The 20,382-nt window shown below is 49.3% G+C and overlaps 1 protein-coding gene across 2 annotated transcripts in view; it reads right to left on the reverse strand.

Moving 5' to 3' along the window:
- The window catches only part of LOC144780850 (putative N-acetylated-alpha-linked acidic dipeptidase), a 375,697-nt gene that overhangs the window by 34,721 nt on the left and 320,594 nt on the right, over nt 1-20,382 (reverse strand). For both annotated transcript variants that reach the window (XM_078659346.1, XM_078659347.1), the window contains exon 17: nt 4,380-4,472. In XM_078659346.1, the coding sequence (XP_078515472.1) occupies nt 4,380-4,472 (93 nt within the window). The remainder of the gene's footprint in view (nt 1-4,379; nt 4,473-20,382) is intronic.

The raw sequence follows: 20,382 nt of genomic DNA on the forward strand, positions 1-20,382 counted from the left end.
TTCTTCCCTCTAAGCTCCAATTTATTAGAAGCCCCCAGGCTTCCCTGACCAATCACTACAATGCAATGCAGCTTTGTGATTGGTCTGAGCACAGTGGTTCAGCCCTCAGTCAGGGACTGGGGGCCTGGCCATGTTCTCCATGCGGGCCGTAATGCAGCCTGCATGGAGAACATGTGAAGTGCACATAACTGGGGAGAGGGGTGCGCAGTGGCCAGGGTGGTGACTCTAGAGCACGGTGTTCACGGCTCAATCCTGGCTCCGGCAGCAGCTCAGCTCAGCACCATGTGACTCTGGTTAATAGCTCCCTTAATCTTCCCGAGCGCCCACAGCGCCTTGAGACCGTTAGGGGTGATTAGTCTGCGCTTTACAAATACCATGTTATTTTTATTATTACTGTTTGGTCCGCCCCAGAGGCAAAGCTGCAATAGGCCACACCGGAATCGGCGGCATTGAGCAGAGATGAGTTGCGGGGCCTCCACCGTCCTCCCATAGCAACTGGCTGGGATGATTTATTGCATGCTTTTCGGAGTGAACCCAACTCAGAGTCATAGCCACCACTAGTGTGTGCACCAACACATACTCACCCCTGGGGCAAGACCGTGTTGATTCCGATAGGGCGGATACGTAGTAATCCACACACCAGCTTAAATGTGAATGTAAATCAAAAGTAGGGCCTATACGGTTTCTTAGTTTACTGGTTATTCTTGCAATCCCATATTTGCAGTGATGACTTCCCACAGGACCAATGTCCTCGACCCCGGTTAATATTTGCTATGCATGTAACACTTAGGACAATGGTTTTCTCTTTTGTCAATTCGCACTGTCTTATAACTCAATAAAGATGTGGGAAAAAACATGCCTTACATGGCATTAAACCATGTTGTCTTCCAATGCGGCAACCACACCTCTTATCATGTACAGTGCAACCGCTGCACGTCTTACCAACTATTCATCACCAACCACTCTTCCTACCACCCACAGGACATCAGCCACACTGCACTTACACAGGGTCAATCACCCTATGGCCCAGTTAACACTCCCCACGATGGGCATCAACCAAACCTCTTACCACCAACACAGCGCCAAGCATGCTATCTTGTAGTTACAGTATATCAGCCACTCCTCTGAATACATTCAAGGCTTCAACCGCACAATCTCCCTCCTAGAGTGCATCACCCACTCTTACCATGTAACGTGCATCATTCATGCTATCTCCACCCTATCAGCAACACCTCTTACCACCTACACATCAACCAGGCTATTTCCAAGCTACAGTGCATCAACCATACCTCTTACCACCTTCAGGGTATGAACCATATCTCTTGCTGCCTGTGTCTACATCACACTAATCAGACCTCTTACCACCTAGAGAGAGTCAACCACACTTCTCCCTTCTCCTGTACATCAAGCACACCTCTTCCCACCTACAGGGATTCAACCATACCTCTTATCACTTTCAAACCATCAACCACACCTCATACCACCTAGAGTTTCAATCACACTACCTCCCACCCTCAGCGCATCAACAGCACTTACCACCTTCAGGGTATGAACCATACCACTTTCTAAGTATGTCTACATCACACCAATTACACTAATCACACCTTATACCACCTAGAGGGAATCAACCACAGTTCTTCCTTCTCCAGTACATCAACCACACCTATTACCACCTACAGGGAATCAATCACACTACCTCCCACCCACAAAGCATCAACAGCACCTCTTCCCACCTTCGGGTATGAACCATACCTCTTGCTGCCTATGTCTACGTCACACTAATCACACCTCATACCACTTAGAGTTTCAATCACACTACCTCCCACCCTCAGTGCATCAACAGCACTTACCACCTTCAGGGTATGAACCATACCTCTTTCTAAGTATGTCTACATCACACCAATTACACTAATCACACCTCATACCGCCTAGAGGGAATCAACCACACTATCTCCCTTCTCCAATATATTAACTGCACCTCTTGCCACATACAGGGATTCAACCAAATCTCTGATCATGCCATCAAACCAACCATCAACCACACCTCATATCACCTGGAGTTTCAATCACACTACCTCCCACCCTCAGCGCATCAACAGCACTTACCACCTTCAGGGTATGAACCGTACCTCTTTCTACATATGTCTATATCACACCAATTGACTAATCACACCTCATACCACCTAGAGGGAATCAACCACACACCTCCCTTCTCCAGTAAATTAAGCACACCTCTTCCCACCTACAGGGAATCAATCACAATACCTCCCACCCACAAAACATCAACAGCACCTCTTACCACCTTCAAGGTATGAACCATACCTCCTGCTACCTATGTCTACGCCACACTAATCACACCTCATACCACCTGGAGGGAATCATCAACCACAGTTCTCCCTTCTCCAGTACAGTAACCACACCTCTTGCCAACTACTGGGATTCAACCAAACCTCTTATCACGCCATCAAGCCATCAACCACACTTCATATCACATAAAGTTTCAAACACTCTACCTCCTACCTACAGAACATCAACCACACCTCTCACCACCTTCAGGGTATGAACCATATCTCTGGCTGCCTAAGTCTACATCGCACTAATCACACATCATACCACGTAGAGGGAATCAATGACACTATCTCCTTTCTCCAGTACATCAACCACACCTCTTCCCACCTACAGTGCATCAACCACACTACCAACCACCTACAGAGTATCAGCAGCACCTCCTACCACCGCCAGGGTATGAACTATACCTCTTGCTATCTATGTTTATATCACACCAATCACACCTCCACCCGGAGGGAACCAACCACACTCTTCTCTTCTCCAATGCAGTAACCACAGCTCTTACCACCTACAGGGAATCAATCACAATACCTCCCACCCACAAAGCATCAACAGCACCTCTTACCACCTTCAGGGTATGAACAATACCTCTTGCTGCCTATGTCTACGTCACACTAATCGCACATTGTACCACCAGGAGGGAATCACCACACTTCTCCCTTCTCCAATGCAGTAACCACACCTCTTACCACCTACAGGGAATAAACTGCACTACCTCCCGCGACAGAGCATCACCTATAACTCATCACTTCAGACACACTATTTGCTATCTAAAGGGAATTAACCATACCTCCTATCACCTACAGGGCATTGAATGCACCAGCCCCACACTGCAGAGGCTTCGTTGACACCAACTCCAGCAGTGCAGGCCATTAAAAATACAACTCATAAGCTGCAGACGCATTAAAAAGCCAATACCACACTAAAGGGTTTTAAAACACCTATATTACAGGCGCACAATCAACACCAGCTCTGGCACTGAAAGGGAATAGAGATCCCGACTCATGCACTGGAAAGTGGGCACAACACTACTTCCCACCAGGAGGATTTAAACCACCTGTACCACAGAAGTATAAAGAGAGCAAGCTACAAACTGGAGCATTACAGACACCAACCTTCACACTGCAGGAAAATTAGAAACATAACGCCAACCCTAGACAAACATTATAAAAACCAGCTCCCACTGCAAGGGCATACTTAATTCCAACTCCCACTGTACAGGGGCATTACAAACACAGACACCGAGGCTACAGAGACTAGATTAACAACAACTCCCACACCACAAAAGCATTAACAACACAAACTCTCACACTGCTGGGGCACATACTACAACAATGATCACACTAAAAGGCCACTTTCTACTTTAAACTCAAAAAACAGATTACCATGGTACAATGTTTTGACTGTCACAATGTCTTACTGTTACTGGGGCAGGGGAAGGGTGTTCAACCTGATGTACCTGTAGAACCTGCATTTCTGGGGCACCGCCTCGAGTACTTTCTGTACATCTACTTGCAGTGTTTGTGGGACACCCCTAGATTACCCCAGTGCATGTATTTGCTGTTTTTGGTGTCTCACCCTCCAGTACCTACAGTCCCTGTATTTGTAGGTAACACCCTTCTCAGAGTACCTCCAAATCTTGTATTCCTGCCCCCCATAGTAACTCCAGTTACACGTTTTGGGTACAGCACACCACATTGTCTCAAGTACCTGTAGTTATGGGGCACCCATGGAGAACCACAGCTCTTATGTATGGGTGTCAGTTCCTGCGGTATCTCAGATACCTGTATTTGGAGTATTTAGGGGGGATCATCGAGGAGTGTCCTGGTACCTGTATTTTTGGGGAGCCCCTATAGTACCCTGAGATTTATATTACTGTATTTGGAATGGGGTCACCTACAAGTATCTCCAGCCTCTGTATTTGTGGAGCAACCTGCTGCAGTGCCTCCTGTACCTGCATTTGTGGAGCACAGACCCCTCAGGGTACCACCACCGCCTGTATTCGCGAGGCACCCTCGAGTACCCAGTACCTGTACGTGGGCGCTCCAGCTATTCCCAGCGGGTCGATGAACGCTCTCTCCAGCTGCATGAGTTGGTCATTCACTCTGCGGACTTCCAAGGGGCTGCAACAGAGACAGAAACACAATGAGTCCTTCACTTGTGGAACCCCGACAGTCACACTCCAAATAAAACAACATTTTAAGTTTTGAGTAGCGGTTTAATAAGATTAAAAAAAACGATGACACTGTTAAAACAAAATAAAAGATTGAAGGCATCTTTCATGGTTTGGTAGACCAGGAGGAGCGGTGGTCCTCCTGACCTGCGAACCTCTGTTTCGGGTAAAGGGGCCTGGTGGTTTATCATTGGTAACCCCCGACCCAGAGTTCCATCAACCAGAGGACCGCAGAGTCACAGTGGCGGTCATCCTCTCTTACTAAGCCCTAAGTGGGCGGCCCACCTTCCCAGCAGGTCAGTGGAGGGATGTCCTGTGCTCCTTTGCTGGGGAATTGCAGATATATCTAGAGACATTTGACTGCATAGCAGGAACTCCTCTGTTTTAAGGAAGCTGTAAATGGGGCAACTTTTAGGTCATGCCTGCGACAGCTCATGCGCTGAATATGCTCTTGTTGCAAGAGATATTGTATACAACAACGGGCTTGCAGCCAGCCCACTGCTTTACGTTTGTTGGCTTCATCGCCACTCTTAGTTGCTGCCTTCTAATTGTACAGCGTGTGCTGACTCCACTTCCTCTTCTTCTGGCTGGAGCATGGACCAAGTGGTGTAAGCACATAACACATGATGCAATGCATAACATTCATTCAGAGGTGTAAGGGAGGAAAACACATGATGCATCAACAATACATTCAGAGGTGTAAAAAAACAAGGCACATGACACATAAAAACACATTCAGAGGTGCAGGACAGGAACAATTGCGCCAAACTCACTTAAGTCACCACCTGTGACTGTCCGTAGGCAGGAACACCAGAACTGTCCCAATGTCAGGGGGCCTAAACGAGGCAGCTGCCCACAAAGTGCTGGGCAGCTGTGAAGTGAGTGAGGGGCCAACGCTGGAGCCTCGCAGGCTCTGGCCAAAAGAATTGCCCCTAGAGCCTCTCTGGGCTCTTAATTAACAATCTGGCACTTCGAGCCTCTCAGGGCTCTAAATACAACTGTGGCGCCTTTCTGTGGGAGTCACCCCCTCTGGGGGGCTCGAGAACACTGGCCCGTCGTTGGAGTCCCCCTCCTGGGGACTCGAAGTGAAAATGGGGCGCCTAGAGCCTCCTCTGGGCTCGTAAACCAAATGGGCCGACACCAGGGGGGGCGACCCGCTGTCAAGTGGGGCCGCTCTATCACCCCTTGTGCCCTTCACAACGATGGAGTCCCTCACGGGGGACTCTAAAATCAAGTATGCCCTTCAGAGCCTCTCTAGGCTCAAAATACGGGATGCGGCCGTGGGGGGGGCCTCGCTCTGGCGGGGGAGCCTCCTAGGCTCAACAAAGGAATGCCCCCGGAGCCTCGTGGCTCCCAAACAAGCAACAGTGCGGGATCGTGCTATGGGGGGGCGGACCCTGACAATGGGTCCCGGCGCCCCTCCCGTCTATCGGCACTCACCGGTCCTCTCGCTCGGGGAGCCTCGGTCGGTGCACGCAGGCTGCTTCCTGCCTTCCGGCGATCTCCTCCTCCCCCGTTGACGCGGCGGGAGGCTCGGCCGGCTGGGCCAATCCCAGCGCGGCCCGGGCTGAAGGCGGGTGCTGCTTCCTCCCGGCTGCGGCGGTGATTCCACGGGCAAATGCGGCGTGGGCAGCCGCTCAAATGACAAAATCAACAATAACTCGAGGTGGGCACTCGAGGGGCTCAGCACTAGAGCAAATGCCGGGTGGGCACCGGCTGGCAAGCATAAAGCGCCCCGAGGCGCTGACAGGACATCAAACGCTCTCAGCGCTAGGGGGGCCAAATACAGTGCTTCCCAGCGCTGTAAGGAAAACGAAAGCGCTCCCCAGCGCTAGAAGCTACAAAGTCCTGCAAAAGTCTTTTTAAGGGGCAGGGGGGCAAGGCTGGGCCCAGAGCCAGCACACTGGGTCTCCAAGCAGGGAGACACCCCAAGTGGCGGTCCTCTGGCCCAGCGACAGCAGCAGCAGCCCCCCTCAGGATCCTGGATCAGAACAACTTCTGTGGGGACACAGCCCCATTTTTATACAGTAAATCCTTTGTTTCAGGGTGCAGGGTGGGGGCAAAACCAGTTGCAGCTGGTTCTGGAGCACTCTTGATGGCCCAACCACCCAATTCATTCACTGGGGAGGCTAGGGTCGTCAGACATACCACAGGGGGGCGGAGCCAGCATTGTGTGGGGAAAACCCAGCCCATCCAGGACACAGGTACACTCCTCCCACACATCACTCATGCTAATCTCACACTCACGACCGGGCAGACCCATCCAGACTTCCTGGAGCCTGGCATGCCAGCCAGCTCCAGCCAATCACGCTCCAGCACCCTCACTGCACACATATCTCAATGTCCAGAAGTAGCACTTCCCTTCTAGACACATACATGCTGCATACACCATCTCGCAGCATTCACTCTCACGAGTTCACACATACTAAACTCGAGCCTGCACTCCCCACGCATCAGGAACTACCAGGGACACACACATTCCCCATGCATTCCTATGGGAGGGCAGGCCTAGCTCATCACATGCACTCAAAGTGCGCACGCACTTTCCACTGGGACACAGTGAAAGTGCGCTGAACTCAAAAATCACCATCACCAGGTCACCATTTAAAAGCAAAAAGTCTAGGGGTGAACCTGCCCCAAGGGCCAAGTCCAACACAACCCCCTTCCAGCCAAAACTCAGGGTAGAACAATCACCACCGTGATGGACTTCCCTGCTTGGGGCGATAGAACACGGACGCGGGCCCGCAACTGCAGGGACACCCTCCTGTTCTATGCCACGGTGAACCCATGGGATTCCTTCTCAACACACTGTCTGGACCAACTGGGCTACCCCACTGGTACTCCCAAGCTGTCCGCGGCCAGGACCAGGCCCTGGGCCACCCAGGTGCCACTGGTCCATGCCTATTCGCAGAGCGGCGGGTAGTAACCCCTGGCACATAGGAGCCATTCTCCACTCTCCCTGTCTGCAAGACAGGACTAGACTGCCACTGGTTCTCCGGCCTAGGGCCTACAACCTCAGGCGGACCAGGAGTCTCGGGGAAGGCTCTCCTCCCCCTACCTCTTCTTCTAGGGTTCCTCCTCCTCCAACGAGGGGTACACCTAGAACGCCATTCCAGCCCAGGGCTTATCCACTCAGGTTGCACCTGGGTCAGAGGTGGGCTCTCCCACCCTCTGCACCCCCTTCCAGAGGTCTGCCCTCTCCCACCTGGAGAAGTTCCTCTGGAAGAAGAACCGGTCAGGACACTGGTTACAGTCGTCCTACCCTTCAGGTCAGGCTGATCCTGAACCTGACCTTCCAACCTCTGGTCTAAAACCTTCGGTGGAACAATTGCCTGGCACTCCAGGACTTCTGGGGACTTACACTCCATCCCCCTGAGGCTAACAAATGAGACATATGTTGTGCGACTGTCTGTCTGGCGCAGATCTCCCGTCCCCTGTCCACCTGATAGTGCGTGACGATCCCCCAGACCAGAAGTGGCGCCACCCGGGTCCCCCCAAGAAGATCTAGCCCCACTGGCTAGTCCCTGGTCCACTGGTGCATCCACTGGGAAACTCATCCCCCAATCACTCCTCATGCTGGACTCCTGTACCCTCCCTACCGGAGCGGTACTGCCAGACTCCAGAACCACAGGAGCTCTGGTTACAGACGCTCCAGGTCCTCTACTCACTAGGAGATCCTCCTCAAGTGTACTAGCAGGACAGCCTAGGTCCCCAACCTGGTGTTCCCTACAGAAACCATCCAAGTCCTGAGGCAGGGCTTCGGGCGTCTGGGGAACCTCGGTCTCCCCCTCACTCCTGCTCCATTGAGCCAGGCAGTGAGCCCCTACACCCTCCTCGCTATCCTGGGACCTAGCTGGGCTACACTGAGCCTCTTCCACAACGCTGGGCTGGAAGATACCTGAACCACTACTTTTGGAATCAGTCACTAGTGACTCTAAAGAACCTCTCACACTTTCCCAGCGGTCTGCTTCCTCTGCCAGTTCATATGGCTCAGACAATCCACACCCTAACAGGTGTTGGCGCAATCCTGGGTAAACAACACTGAGCAACTGCTCTTTGGCAATCATATCGAACAATAAGCCCCAATCACACTCTGTGGGACCCCGTAACCAATCACACATGGCTACACAACAGTCATCTTGAAAATCTTCCCAAGACTGGTGAGGTGGTTTCCTAAGGTTCCTGAATTTCAACCTGTTCTCCTCCTCTTGGGAAAGAGGTACCAGACTGGGGGAACTGGGACTGGGATTGCTCGCACTGGGCTCTATATAGCTGCCACCACTGGACTCAATCCGCCCTGGGGAGTCTAGAAAATTAAAACTGCACGCAGAGGATAGTCTACCCTCCAGAGCTACTTTGCCTCTGGTGGCGGCCCTCTCAGCCTCCTCTATCCTTTCCTGCGCTAAGACCCTCTCGGTCTCTAGCTGTTGCTTTCTAACGCCCAGCTGTGCCATAGCCTGGGCATGCTCTAGTCTGAGCTTTTCTAAAGCCAGCTGGTGCTCCCTTTCTCTCCTCCTATCTTCCAGCTCCTCTGGGGACAGGGAAAGGGATGAGGCGCTGCCTCCTAAACTGGACCCAGCAAGGGACTCCCTATCTATCGGGTCCTCACTCTCTACTGGCATCCAGGTGCTGTCATCTTCTTCCTCCTCTTCTGAATCTTCAGGGCTCCCCACAGACCCACCACCCTCCTGGTGTGAGGCCCGGGCCCTTTCCTCACTGCGCTCAAGATCCCTTTGTACCTTACACCATTGGACCAGGTAGTTCCTAAGTTCGTACTTAGTATCTGACCCATCCACCCCTATGTCTCTCTCTCTACAGAACCCTTCCAACTCCTGCGTATTGTACCAAACTAGATCACTGAGATCAAAGACAAGCTCCATCTTGGCAGGACGTTCTAGAGAAGAGATCACACAGGGAACCTAGGGGTCTGAGCTAACACAGGAGTACACAATTCACAAGGTATCAGCAAGCTCTCTACCCTAGAGAACTCACACTCACTTGTCTAGTGCCACACACCATTCATCCACACACAACCCTCCCCTCGGACTGGTAAGGCAGTTTCTACCACCCCTGATTCCTCAACCTGACCACAAGTGACACAGGTACCGACTCTGGGCGCAGGGTGGGGAACAAATGTACTTGACACAATTGCACAATGATACCTTCAGGAGAAGAAAACTTCAAAAACAATCCCCTAAAATGTGGTTATCTAAAATGCAGAGTTTTGAAGTGCGGCCAGTTGCTACTAAGGTACAAGGCAAACACAAATCCTCATCCTCACCGCTTGCCGCCAATGTTGGAAACGGGATCCATGGCTGGCCAGGGCTTTCGCCAAAGTCAGTCAGAGACCACCACACCCAAGTCAGGGCAAGGGAGTTACACGCCAAGATAACCCCTGCTCACCCTCTAGGTAACGTGGCGCGAGCAGCAAGGCTAAACTTGGAGGCGATGTAAGTTAAGTATTTGTGCACGCACCCCAGCAACAACACCCAGGACCCACCACAAAGGAAACTCCACACAAGGTTATATAAAAATAGCCTTTGTATTACACCAAAACACATTAGATAAAACACACACTTTACAATGTGCCAGAGGCACGGGCAGAATTTACAGGGGATATGTACAAGACAGGGCCACCTGGACCACTGTCAGGAATCAGAAGTAACACTTTCAGAAATAGCACTTAGAAGGTAAAATTACTTTAGCACAAAATAGCACACAACCAGTAATCACTGGTAACCAGGACCTCACTAGCACCACCTGCACTAGGGAGAAAACAACCACCTAAGTATTACAGTACCTGTAGGGGTGTAAGCACATAACACATGATGCAATGCATAACATTCATTCAGAGGTGTAAGGGAGGAAAACACATGATGCATCAACAATACATTCAGAGGTGTAAAAAAACAAGGCACATGACGCATAAAAACACATTCAGAGGTGCAGGACAGGAACAATTGCGCCAAACTCACTTAAGTCACCCCCTGTGACTGTCCATAGGCAGGAACACCAGAACTGTCCCAATGTCAGGGGGCCTAAACGTGGCAGCTGCCCACAAAGTGCTGGGCAGCTGTGAAGTGAGTGAGGGGCCAACGCTGGAGCCTCGCAGGCTCTGGCCAAAAGAATTGCCCCTAGAGCCTCTCTGGGCTCTTAATTAACAATCTGGCACTTCGAGCCTCTCAGGGCTCTAAATACAACTGTGGCGCCTTTCTGTGGGAGTCACCCCCTCTGGGGGACTCGAGAACACTGGCCCGTCGTTGGAGTCCCCCTCCTGGGGACTCGAAGTGAAAATGGGGCGCCTAGAGCCTTCTCTGGGCTCGTAAACCAAATGGGCCGACACCAGGGGGAGCGACCCGCTGCCAAGTGGGGCCGCTCTATCACCCCTTGTGCCCTTCACAACGATGGAGTCCCTCACGGGGGACTCTAAAATCAAGTATGCCCTTCAGAGCCTCTCTAGGCTCGAAATACGGGATGCGGCCGTGGGGGGGCCTCGCTCTGGCGGGGGAGCCTCCTAGGCTCAACAAAGGAATGCCCCCGGAGCCTCGTGGCTCCCAAACAAGCAACAGTGCGGGATCGTGCTATGGGGGGGCGGACCCCGACAATGGGTCCCGGCGCCCCTCCCGTCTATCGGCACTCACCGGTCCTCTCGCTCGGGGAGCCTCGGTCGGTGCACGCAGGCTGCTTCCTGCCTTCGGCGATCTCCTCCTCCCCCGTTGACGCGGCGGGAGGCTCGGCCGGCTGGGCCAATCCCAGCGCGGCCCGAGCTGAAGGCGGGTGCTGCTTCCTCCCGGCTGCGGCGGTGATTCCACGGGCAAATGCGGCGTGGGCAGCCGCTCAAATGACGAAATCAACAATAACTCGAGGTGGGCACTCGAGGGGCTCAGCACTAGAGCAAATGCCGGGGGGGCACCGGCTGGCAAGCATAAAGCGCCCCGAGGCGCTGACAGGACATCAAACGCTCTCAGCGCTAGGGGGGCCAAATACAGCGCTTCCCAGCGCTGTAAGGAAAACGAAAGCGCTCCCCAGCGCTAGAAGCTACAAAGTCCTGCAAAAGTCTTTTTAAGGGGCAGGGGGGCAAGGCTGGGCCCAGAGCCAGCACACTGGGTCTCCAAGCAGGGAGACACCCCAAGTGGCGGTCCTCTGGCCCAGCGACAGCAGCAGCAGCCCCCCTCAGGATCCTGGATCAGAACAACTTCTGTGGGGACACAGCCCCATTTTTATACAGTAAATCCTTTGTTTCAGGGTGCAGGGTGGGGGCAAAACCAGTTGCAGCTGGTTCTGGAGCACTCTTGATGGCCCAACCACCCAATTCATTCACTGGGGAGGCTAGGGTCGTTAGACACACCACAGGGGGGCGGAGCCAGCATTGTGTGGGGAAAACCCAGCCCATCCAGGACACAGGTACACTCCTCCCACACATCACTCATGCTAATCTCACACTCACCACCGGGCAGACCCATCCAGACTTCCTGGAGCCTGGCATTCCAGCCAGCTCCAGCCAATCACGCTCCAGTACCCTCACTGCACACATATCTCAATGTCCAGAAGTAGCACTTCCCTTCTAGACACATACATGCCGCATACACCATCTCGCAGCATTCACTCCCACGAGTTCACACATACCAAACTCGAGCCTGCACTCCCCACACATCAGGAACTACCAGGGACACACACATTCCCCATGCATTCCTATGGGAGGGCAGGCCTAGCTCAGCACATGCACTCAAAGTGCGCACGCACTTTCCACTGGGACACAGTGAAAGTGCGCAGAACTCAAAAATCACCATCACCAGGTCACCATTTAAAAGCAAAAAGTCTAGGGGTGAACCTGCCCTAAGGGCCAAGTCCAACAGTAACACAGCTCATAACTCAAAAATCATGCAGCAGCAGCAATAAATCAATGTCCGTTTCAATACTACTTTCAAGCAATAAAAGGATTCCATTCTTAATTGTACTTATTCAAAGTAAAGTTACGATATTCACAGAAAAGAACACTGGGACAATCAATCATAGGTGTGTAAATCGGTGTATAGGAAATTTTACATAAGCCAGAGGACTACAAGGTGTAGGAGTCACATTCATCGACACTGGTAGACGTCCTTTGCAGCAGGCACATTAACCCTCTGCGCTACCTTACCATGAGTCGAAACTTCCACTAGACAGACCTCTACATCTCTCCAGGGAGAACATTAAGCACCAGAGTTATCTTCACAGTTTTATTGTTGTCTGGAAATTGCTGGAGGCTCAGAGTGAAGCAGCAGATGCATTAAAAACCATAATATACTTCAAACACAATGCCCCCTACCCGACGTCAGCCCCCGGTGAGGATGCACCAATCGCACCGCCCTAGAGCCAGACTGTCGGTGAACCTATGTGCTGTGTTGTAAATAGGCAGGTACTGCCAGGAACTCAGGACCTCCACTCTTTTAACTTGAAAGGGTGAGAGCCAGCACTTCTCATTACTGGTGCAAAACTGTGGTAAATAAATAAATAATACCTCTATTTTTGAATAAATAAATGAATAACAGATAGCTCAATAAATAAGAGTCAAGATTCGAGGTAGTAGGAGTTTTGCAGGTTTAATACAGCATAAGGACAGGAACAGGACAACCTGCACAGGAATAGGATGGCAGCGCTGCCGGGGGCAGGATCGGAATCGGCGTAATCGGCGTGCTCTATTTTAATAACAATACACGATCATATATACTAAAACAGTTGCATTACAATACATACGATAGGCAGAGCAGTGGGTGTGGTCAATAGCAGTCGCGAAAGATAAGGGTGAAAGTAGGTGTAACAGGGCGTATACATAGACATGTGATGCAGACGTAACAGAATATGTCATGAATGGGGCGGAAACATGGAGGGGGCTACCTAAGGAGCCGGGACCTCTGACCTGATGGTGCGCGCAAACTGGCAATGACGTGTTACTAGGAGAAGCTGGGGGCTTCGAACTCTGTGCTAGGAGCAGAGACTGAAGTCTGGAGAGTCAGGGCGACATGTACCTAAACAGTATCTAGTATCTGATGTTTAGAGAACATGTTGATAGAATCCAAAAGTTATCGGGGTAAAGGCTAACAGACTCTAAGACTAGAGCATGCATTATTCTACATGTAGTGCGTGATGAAGAATATTAAATGACCATTAAATGCAGTATTTCTCTTACATGGAGACGTAAAGGCTAGACAATGACGGAAACTATTGATGCAGTTCAGTAGCTTAGGAATGCAGAGAAGGAGGGCTGGACTGATAACTGGAATCATAACATACTCTTGGCAGACTCAGAGGCAGAGCTAGGCTGAGCCGGGCACTGCGAGGCAGGAAGTAAGTGAAGGGTCGAGGATACAGGTGGGGGCTGTATCGCTCCTCAGCGAGGCTTCAGGAGACAGGAGCTGAATCTGGTGTCCGGGCCCTTTTGAGGCCTAGAAACGGGGACTTTACAATGGAATAACGTGCACACTGAGAAACGTGGCAACGTAGCTTTACATAGGCCTGATATTCGTAGTATTCACGAGAACTGGAAACTGACATACTAGAGGTGGACACAACTGTAATTGCGTCTTTAATCAAACATGGGGAATACATATGCATATCAATCATGCACAGATAACATATGATGGAGGACGCGTAGGGACACAGAACATGGCAAAATTTACTTTTCCACATTCCCTCCTTGTCACTACGTTTCCTTCAGGAAACATCAATATTCATGATACCATCTATCATTTCATACAGTATCATTTGCTCGTCTCGAATTTTCTTGGAACGGGTTTTAGAACGGGGCTGGGGACTAGGAATACAAGAGGTAGCACAAATGCCGCAAATCGCAGGGCCACATTGTATACAGAGGCAGCAGCTGAATATGATCGCTACTGCAATACCTAGAAAGGACAAGACTTTCCATCCCCAAGCGGAAATTATAGTCCAGAACCAACCGGACCATGTCCAGGTGCCTGGATCTTGGTGTAACAGATGGGCAATTTTATGGAGTCTGGTTATAGCTGAATAAACAGACGGCGCGTTATTTGGAATGAAAATGCAGCAACTAGATCCGATGACTCTACAGGCCCCGCCCCTATCGGCCAATATGACGTCAAGGACGAGACGATTCTGGAGCACGACAATTCTCATAAAGGATTGTTCTTCGGTTAAATTACTTAGAGCAGAAGTAGTCTCAATTACTACTGCTTCGAGTGTTCTGGTTAATCTACGTATCAGTTTACTATTCACGACTGTACCTAAATAAGGGAAGACACCTTTATTGATATCTATATATTGTTCTAGAGTAGTTTCAGTATAATCGACAATCGGGAGGTTTCTCTTGTGTCTAGTATGTACTAGGTGGGAATTCCTATGGTAGTCGGGTGGGGCTAGAAAAACCGGTGGCAGTAGGAAGGCAATGTAACAGGTTCCCTCCCAATCGAGGGGCAGACGAACATATGCGGTCTGACCACAAATAAAATAAGAATGACGTGAAGCTTTGAAAATAGATTTCCCACTGTCACTATACTTGACAATAGTAGTACAATCACTATGTCCTACATGTACGGAACCATTATTTCGGACACATAATTCGCCTTTGACTGGTAGTACTGAAATAGCAGGTAAGTCTGGAGTAGTATCAGACTGAACATTCAGGACCATGAAATTCGAAGAATAATTACCTAAATTGTAAACTTCGTTTTCTAGATCTAACCCTGTTCTGTGGGGAAGACCTTGCTTGTCTGGGAAACATGTACTGTTAAGAAAAGACATATCTGTTGAGGATGACGTTAACGTGGACCATGCTCCACACGAACCATTATGTGAAAATGGATAAGGAAAGAGTGGCAGAACTCCCTTCGGTGTCTGAAAAGGGGGGAGTCGACCACACACCCAACAATTAGTGGCATTGCTGGTCTGGTGTGAATAATGTAACATGCGGATAAAAGAATTATTACGCATAGCGAGGCGGTAAGAGAGTTCATGAGGAGGCAGATCACTAAACGTGTGCTCTACTGTAACATTAGAAGACTTATTTACATGAGAAACTGGAAAATACAGGTAAAATGCATAACTGGTGCAGGAAATCATAATACTGAGAAATAATATGAAACATAGAAAAACGATACATCGGATTGAGTTTTGACTAACTCTCTCACTATGGGGGTCTATTTTATACATGTCAGAAACCGGTCTAACCGTTTCACCTAGGGGAGGACTTAGACAATCAAACTGGCTGACTTATTTTACTAGACCTTAACTTGAGCTTATACTCCTGTTGCGGAGTTGTCTCTAACTGGGAAGGGTTCGTAGCAATGTCTTTTGCGGGACAGTCCTTAAGAATAGTACTTTGGCAGTCTTTAGAATCCTGGGAAATGTTCTTTGAGACTGACTTCAATCCATAAAATTTTTTAATATGCGAAAGATGCACCCAGCCTTTGCGTCCCTCCAACTTCACGGCTGTATGGGTGGCGAGGAGGACCTGTCGGGGCTCCTTCCAGCGAGGCTCCAGTGGACTTGAGCGATCGAAATTTCGCACTAGGACCATGGATCCGGGAACGATTTCATGCGGTGCCACCTCAGTATTGTCTGGAAATGCGGCGGCAACCTGTGAACGACAAGAGTTGAGGGCAGACATCAAGGAAGCTAGGTAATCTGTCAGCATATTACTTGAAACATCGGTAATACTTCGAGGTCTAGGTGCACCCCACATGTTAGGGGGACGGCCGAAAACGACCTCATACGGGGACAGACCTGATCTGGAATGTGCGACCATGCGCATATAGAACAAAGCGACTGGCAGAGCTACTAGCCAGTCCACACCTTTCTCTTGACAAACCTTTGCAATTCGGATTTTCAGGGTCTGATTATGTCTCTCTACGAGACCGGCTGCTTCAGGATGGCGTACACAATGGAACTTCCACTGGTACCCTAACAATAGGGAAACATGCTTCATGAGTTCAGATGAGAATGGCTGGCCGTTGTCAGAATACACGACTCTAGGGAGTCCATAACGGGGGAAGAACTCACGAACCAACTGCTTGGCAGTAGTCGCGGCTGTGTAATCTGGAACTGGATATGCTTCTGTCCACCTGGACAAAGCGCATACAACTACAAGGACATACTTGAAACCTCGACATCGCTCCATCTGAATGTAATCCATCTGGAGGACTTCAAAAGGGTGGTCAGGGGGCTGGAATCCACCTTGTTCCACCGGGACACTTTTACCTGGATTGAACTGACAACATATCATACAGGTACTGACTTTCTGCTTGGCTGCAGCTCGTAGATGCTTGTTGAACCAAATATTCTGGATACTGTCTAACATAGCTTTCTCTCCTAGATGTGCTGGACTATGTGCGGTATTGATAATGACTTGAACCATAGAGTCGGGGAGAAACCATGTGGCTTTACCCTTCGTTACCCATCCCTGATCTGTCTGGACCCCTCCTTGTTCGGACCATTTCTTGATTTCATCGGGAGTAGCGTGTAACTGGATATCTATGACATCTTGAGTAGGGTCCTTAACTGTCATACAGGTAGTCAGATCTGGAGTGTATGTCGGTGTCTTATTAACTGGAATGTCTGGAGTCTGAGCTGTAAGCTTGGCTGTGCGATCTGCTAGATCATTACCTTGGGAAATAGTGTCAGTAACTTTCGTATGTGCTTTGCACTTCATGATAGCAATGGATGTCGGTAAATGTATTGCATCTAACAGAGCCTGAATGAGGAGACCATGCTGAATCTTGGTTCCGTGAGAAGTCATGAAACCTCTCTCCTGCCAGAGCACTCCAAAGTCGTGTACGACTCCAAATGCATAACGTGAATCTGTGTAAACATTAACTTTCAGGTTCTTGGCGTGAATGCAGGCTTGTGTCAGAGCAACTAGCTCTGCTGCTTGAGCAGACAGGGTGTCAATACGGTGTGTTTCAATAACTTCAGTGTCGGTAGTCACTGCATACGCGGCTACTAGTTCTCCTGTACTTGTTCTCATGCATGAACCATCCACATAAAGTGTCAGGTCGGGATCTGGTAATGGAATATCTGTCAGATCTTGTCTTGACTTGGTCATGATGTTAACTACTTCCACACAGTCGTGTGTGGCAGGATTTGGATTAACTGACGGTAACAGTGTAGCAGGATTTAGGACGTTGCAGCGTCTGATTTCTATGTGTGGCTGAAACAGTGTCAATTCATAACCTGTTAAACGTGCAATTGTCAAGTGCTGAGTTTGTGTTCGATTTAAAAGAACTTCCACGGAGTGTGGGACTTGTACTGTCAGGGAGTGTCCTAAGACTATGGAATCACTTTGTCTGATAGCTAGGGCTGTGGCTGCAACTGACTTGAGGCACGCAGGCAGAGCCTGGGCTACAGGATCTAATGTGCTCGAAAAATAAGCACAGGGCTTGTATTGTCCTGCTTGGTCTTGTGTGAGGACAGATAATGCTGTACCTTCGCGTTCAGTGACAAAAAGTGTAAAAGGCTTACTGTAGTTCGGTGTAGCTAGAACCGGAGCTTGACATAGGGCTTTCTTTAACTCATTAAAACTAAGTGTATGTTCAGATGTCCAAGGGAGGACAGTCGATACGGCTGCCTCCTGTGTCGTTAACTGTATCAGTGGCTTGGCTAGAAATGCATACTGCGGAATCCATTGTCTGCAGTAAGAAGTGAGGCCAATAAAAGCACGTACCTCCTTCTGGGTCTTGGGCTGAGGAAGACTCGCTATTAACTGGATTCGGTCTGGTGTCAACTGCCTACCCCTCTTGGACAGTAAGTGTCCTAAGTAGACCACTTGCTGGACACAGAATTGAAGCTTAGAAGGGGACACCTTGTGCCCCATCTCGGCAAGGAAATACAATACTGTAAGTGAGGCTCGCTCGCAAGCACGTTCAGAACGGGCTGTGATCAGTAGATCATCGACATACTGGAGCAGGGCAGTGTCAGTTGGCATGTGAATATTGTCTAGTTGTCTCTTAAGTGCTTGACTGTAAATACTAGGACTTTCTGTGAAACCTTGAGGAGCTCGTGTGAACATATAGCTCCTTCCATTTAAACAAAATCCGAAAAGAAACTGGCTGTCTGGATGAATGGGAACACTAAAAAATGCGTTCTTGAGGTCTATGACTGTAAAAAATGAAGCTTCGGAATCAATGGCTGTCAATAGGGAAGAGATATCTGGGACAACTGGGTACTGGGGAATAATACATTTATTAAGCTCTCGGAGATCAATCACTAATCGATATACTGGAGGTGCATTTGGATCAGTACGTTTCATAACAGGAATGATCGGAGAATTGCATACATTGGAGTCAGTTTCTACAACTACTCCTTGAGCCATGAGCTCGTCAATAATTTTGGATAAGGCTGCTACAGCCTCAGGTGGCAATCTGTACTGTCTGATTCGTGGTAACACTACACCTGGCTTGAGAGTCACACGATGGGGTGTGATTTGCATAAAACCAACATCAGTTGGACCTTGCGCCCATAGATGCTGCGGGACATTGGACAATCTTGGATCAAAATCTCGTAATACATAGTGACCCTTGAAGTCACGTAGGAACAATCGTATTCCCTCTGGGGAACAGCATATAACTGCACCTAATTCTTTCAGTGTTTTAATGCCTAATAGATTTTCTGGACATGACTTAGTAAGTAACAGATCAGTAGTGCGGGACAATGGACCTACTTCTAGAGTAACTGGCTTTGAAATTTCATTTACAATAGGTTTTCCTGAAAATCCAAGGGAAACATTTCTAGAGCCTGAGAGCGGAGCCCCTGGAACTTCGGCGTGACTTATAGTGGTCCTACTTGCCCCTGTATCAATCAGAAACTTTCTGTCTTTCCCTAGTACTTGACTATGAACATAGGGACCTTCTTGATCTACAGGTATCTCGATGAGAGGCAAGCCTACCTCCCTCTCTAGGCTGTTTCATGAATACGGTTGATACTCTGGATACTCGGACTGTGCATACTGATACATCTGCTGTGTAACATGCTGTGTTGCAGCAATAGGCTGCGGTACAGTAACTGTCTGTGGTGCATTCTGTGGCTGAGAAGTCTGTGAAACTTGTTCTTGTCTAGGCGGACGTGGTCTTTCTTTAGTCTTACCAGTAGCTATGTTGTGTTTCAGAACTACACACTCGTTTATAAAATGACCTGGCTGTTTACAATAATTGCATGTCCCTTTAACGGGAACTGCAGGATGACTGGCTTGATTCGGACCCCTCTTCTGACTGTCGTGAGGAACAGATTGTGCAACTAGTACTTTCATTTTCGTGTCTTTCATACGTTTCCTTTCATGTTCTTGCTCTTCTCTGATTCTATTCTGGTGATATTGAAGCATCTGTAACATCTGGGACGGGGTATTAGCTTGCCAGGTACTTTCGACCTTCAAAACTCGATTCTTAACTTGTGGACTTGAATTCTCGACTAATTTAGTAACAAAAAGATGAGGGTATGACTCGCTACTCGTCTTGAGGCCACTGTTTATGATAAAACATTTTTCAAATCTAGAATAAAAATCACTAGTGTCTTCGTCTTGTTTCTGTTTACAGGCTGAGATTGCATCCCAGTCTTCCTTTTTAGTTGCTAATAGTCTGGGCAAAACTTGTATTAATAATTCTGGTAATTCTTTACATTTATCTCCAAGACCGGTACCTGGTACTCGTGCCTTGTCTTCAGCTTCTAGGACTGCCCAATCGATCTTTTTCTCTCCCACCTCCCATTCTTTTTCCTTGAGTTTCTCATATACCCCTGCGGGCAACAGGACTTTTAACATTTTAATAATATCTGGATACGTGTATTCTCCCATACGGAGCATGTCTTTTAATTCTCGGTGGAACCCTGCTGGATCTTTGTCATGACAGGGAATTAAC

Source organism: Lissotriton helveticus, chromosome 9, assembly GCF_964261635.1.
Source record: "Lissotriton helveticus chromosome 9, aLisHel1.1, whole genome shotgun sequence".
Taxonomy (NCBI): domain Eukaryota; kingdom Metazoa; phylum Chordata; class Amphibia; order Caudata; family Salamandridae; genus Lissotriton; species Lissotriton helveticus.